The sequence below is a fragment of the Cyprinodon variegatus genome, unplaced genomic scaffold, assembly GCF_000732505.1.
Source record: "Cyprinodon variegatus isolate N-32 unplaced genomic scaffold, C_variegatus-1.0 Scaffold462, whole genome shotgun sequence".
In the NCBI taxonomy this organism is placed as follows: domain Eukaryota; kingdom Metazoa; phylum Chordata; class Actinopteri; order Cyprinodontiformes; family Cyprinodontidae; genus Cyprinodon; species Cyprinodon variegatus.
The window spans coordinates 344,140-346,241 of record NW_015150915.1 but is presented as its reverse complement, the minus strand read 5'-3'; the positions used below and the strand labels follow the sequence as shown (position 1 = coordinate 346,241).

At 40.3% G+C, this 2,102-nt stretch overlaps 1 protein-coding gene across 1 annotated transcript in view; it reads left to right on the top strand.

Annotated features, from left to right (window-relative positions):
* The window catches only part of LOC107094073 (transmembrane protein 56-B-like), a 34,112-nt gene that overhangs the window by 26,992 nt on the left and 5,018 nt on the right, over nucleotides 1-2,102 (top strand). Inside the window, exon 4 of the mRNA XM_015389480.1 lies at nucleotides 663-721. Within this exon, the coding sequence (XP_015244966.1) occupies nucleotides 663-721 (59 nt within the window). The remainder of the gene's footprint in view (nucleotides 1-662; nucleotides 722-2,102) is intronic.

Here is a 2,102-nt window from a genome sequence, read left to right as displayed (position 1 = left end):
TGTTCAATAACAAATTACTCCTAATAGTTTCACTTTCCACCTAAAGATGGGTTGAAAAATCAAAAAATCTCTGGGTGACATTATTCTTATTCATGGTAGTTAGTGTCAACTGGCCTCAGGTCAAGGTCCCCACAGGATAACTGAGCATATCGCTGTGTCTCTGTGTGCGTTGGCCTTGCAGTGTGACTGTTTGTACAGTATGTGTGCTGGGAGGTCCTATTACAGTAGCTGTCAGCCAGCCGTTCAGCCACACAATACCTGTCACTGACACCGCCGTCCCATGTAAACCGAAGCATTGTCCTGATGCACAGACACCCGACAGTCTTTGAAGCAGGATCCTAGGCCAAAGCTGTTTATTCAAAGGAAGGAGCGCGTTCAGCAGCATGTTGGTTTTAATTAAGATTTGACTTCACACAGATATACGAGCGCCAAACCACATCCGCCTCGGTGCTCATATATCATCCACCAAGCATGAAGAGAAATGATTGATCGTCTGTTAATTATTCTGCAGAATTGTTGTGTTTGCTCCCTTAGGGAGTAGATCCGTGATCAGAGTGCAAATAAATGCTAATCCCACTTCCTCTCCTGGCGTGCTAACATTGACTTTAATGATGTCACAGCTGTGCTACATGTCCCTTTACCCTGTGTTTGCTCTTCCACAGGGGTGACCCCAATCTGGTCAAACTAAATGTAGCCATAACCTGTGGTTACCTCCTTTATGGTAAGCTGCTTTTTTTAGATCTCTGTTGATTATTTATTTTTGCACACAACCCAACTAGACATGGTTTTTTTTGTAGTCTTTAAGCAACTGAACGGTTCATTGCAAAAGCATTAACATCTTAAACCTTGGAGACTTCTACTGTTAAATGCAGTGCAGCTAAATTATCGTCAAATAAATAAGAATATCTGATGTTAATATGAAATAAGAAGATTTCTGCTACAGGGACAGGAGGCAGGTTTGAGTAGATGGATAAATGGAGATGAATATAGAGCAACTCTGGAGGGAAAGATCCTGGAAAGCTGCAGAGATGTTTTGATTATCATGTTAGAATGTCCTAGTCAAAGTAAATCTTTAAAATCTGAAGTAAACCGACATTCAGACATTTCTTGTCCAAACTGATTGAGCTTGAACAAAGAAACAGAAGGTAAACACTGAAAGCAACCTGCAGCTTGCAGAGAAATGAGGTTTATTGCATCGCCAGGCAGTTTGTTACTCCACTGGTTCTCAGAGTTTTTATATTTAGTTTTTTTTTATCTCAAGATCATTAGATTTCAAATTTTAGAATTGAGGCATTAACAGAACCGGACCTGGACTTGCTTGGGAAAAAAAAAAAAGATGACGTCAAATTTCCAAGAAGGAAAACCTGAATTTTTTCATTGATCCCAACCTCTAAATCCAACATGGCTGCCCTCCATCTAAAGGATACGGATGGTTACAGCTAAAGCTGTTTGTTAGCTCTTCTGATTCAATGTATCCTGTGAAATCAGTTCCAGAAACAGAAATGCAAAGTCCTGAGTGTTTAATCATGTTCCTGCAGCTTTTAAAATGCCACAAAGTTTTCTGGTAGATTTACAGTCTTTTTTTTTTTTCCAATGCTCTGATTTGCTGATTGCAGTTTTAGTTTATTGCCATTTCTCTTAAAACACACCTTTCTGTTTTATTTGACTTTTTTTTTCTTCTAATTGAGCTTATAAAAGAAGAAGCGCTTAAACGTCTGACCAATTAAAAGTTTGTAGTTCTAAAGTGTTGAAGTCTAAAGCTGTGCTGGACGGCTTTGTTAAACTCAGAGGAATAATTAAAAACCAGACGTGCGTTCAGCTCGTTAGACTGTGGTGTCTGAATGTACCTTAGATTAAACCAGGCTGTTCCTTTATGTTCTCTTACCCCCAGATTCCACATCCTCCGTCTCCGCACCGCCCCGCATGTCGTGTGTATTAATGGTCTGTCATGTTAATCAATGAGAACTATTCCACATCCACCGCTACTCCTCCGCATGTCACCGTCCAAGTACACCTTCGCCTTCCGTCACTGTTAAAATACGGAACCAAGCTATTTTTTTTTGCTCCGATCCGGCCAGGTCAAGATCCGAAATTACAATCGC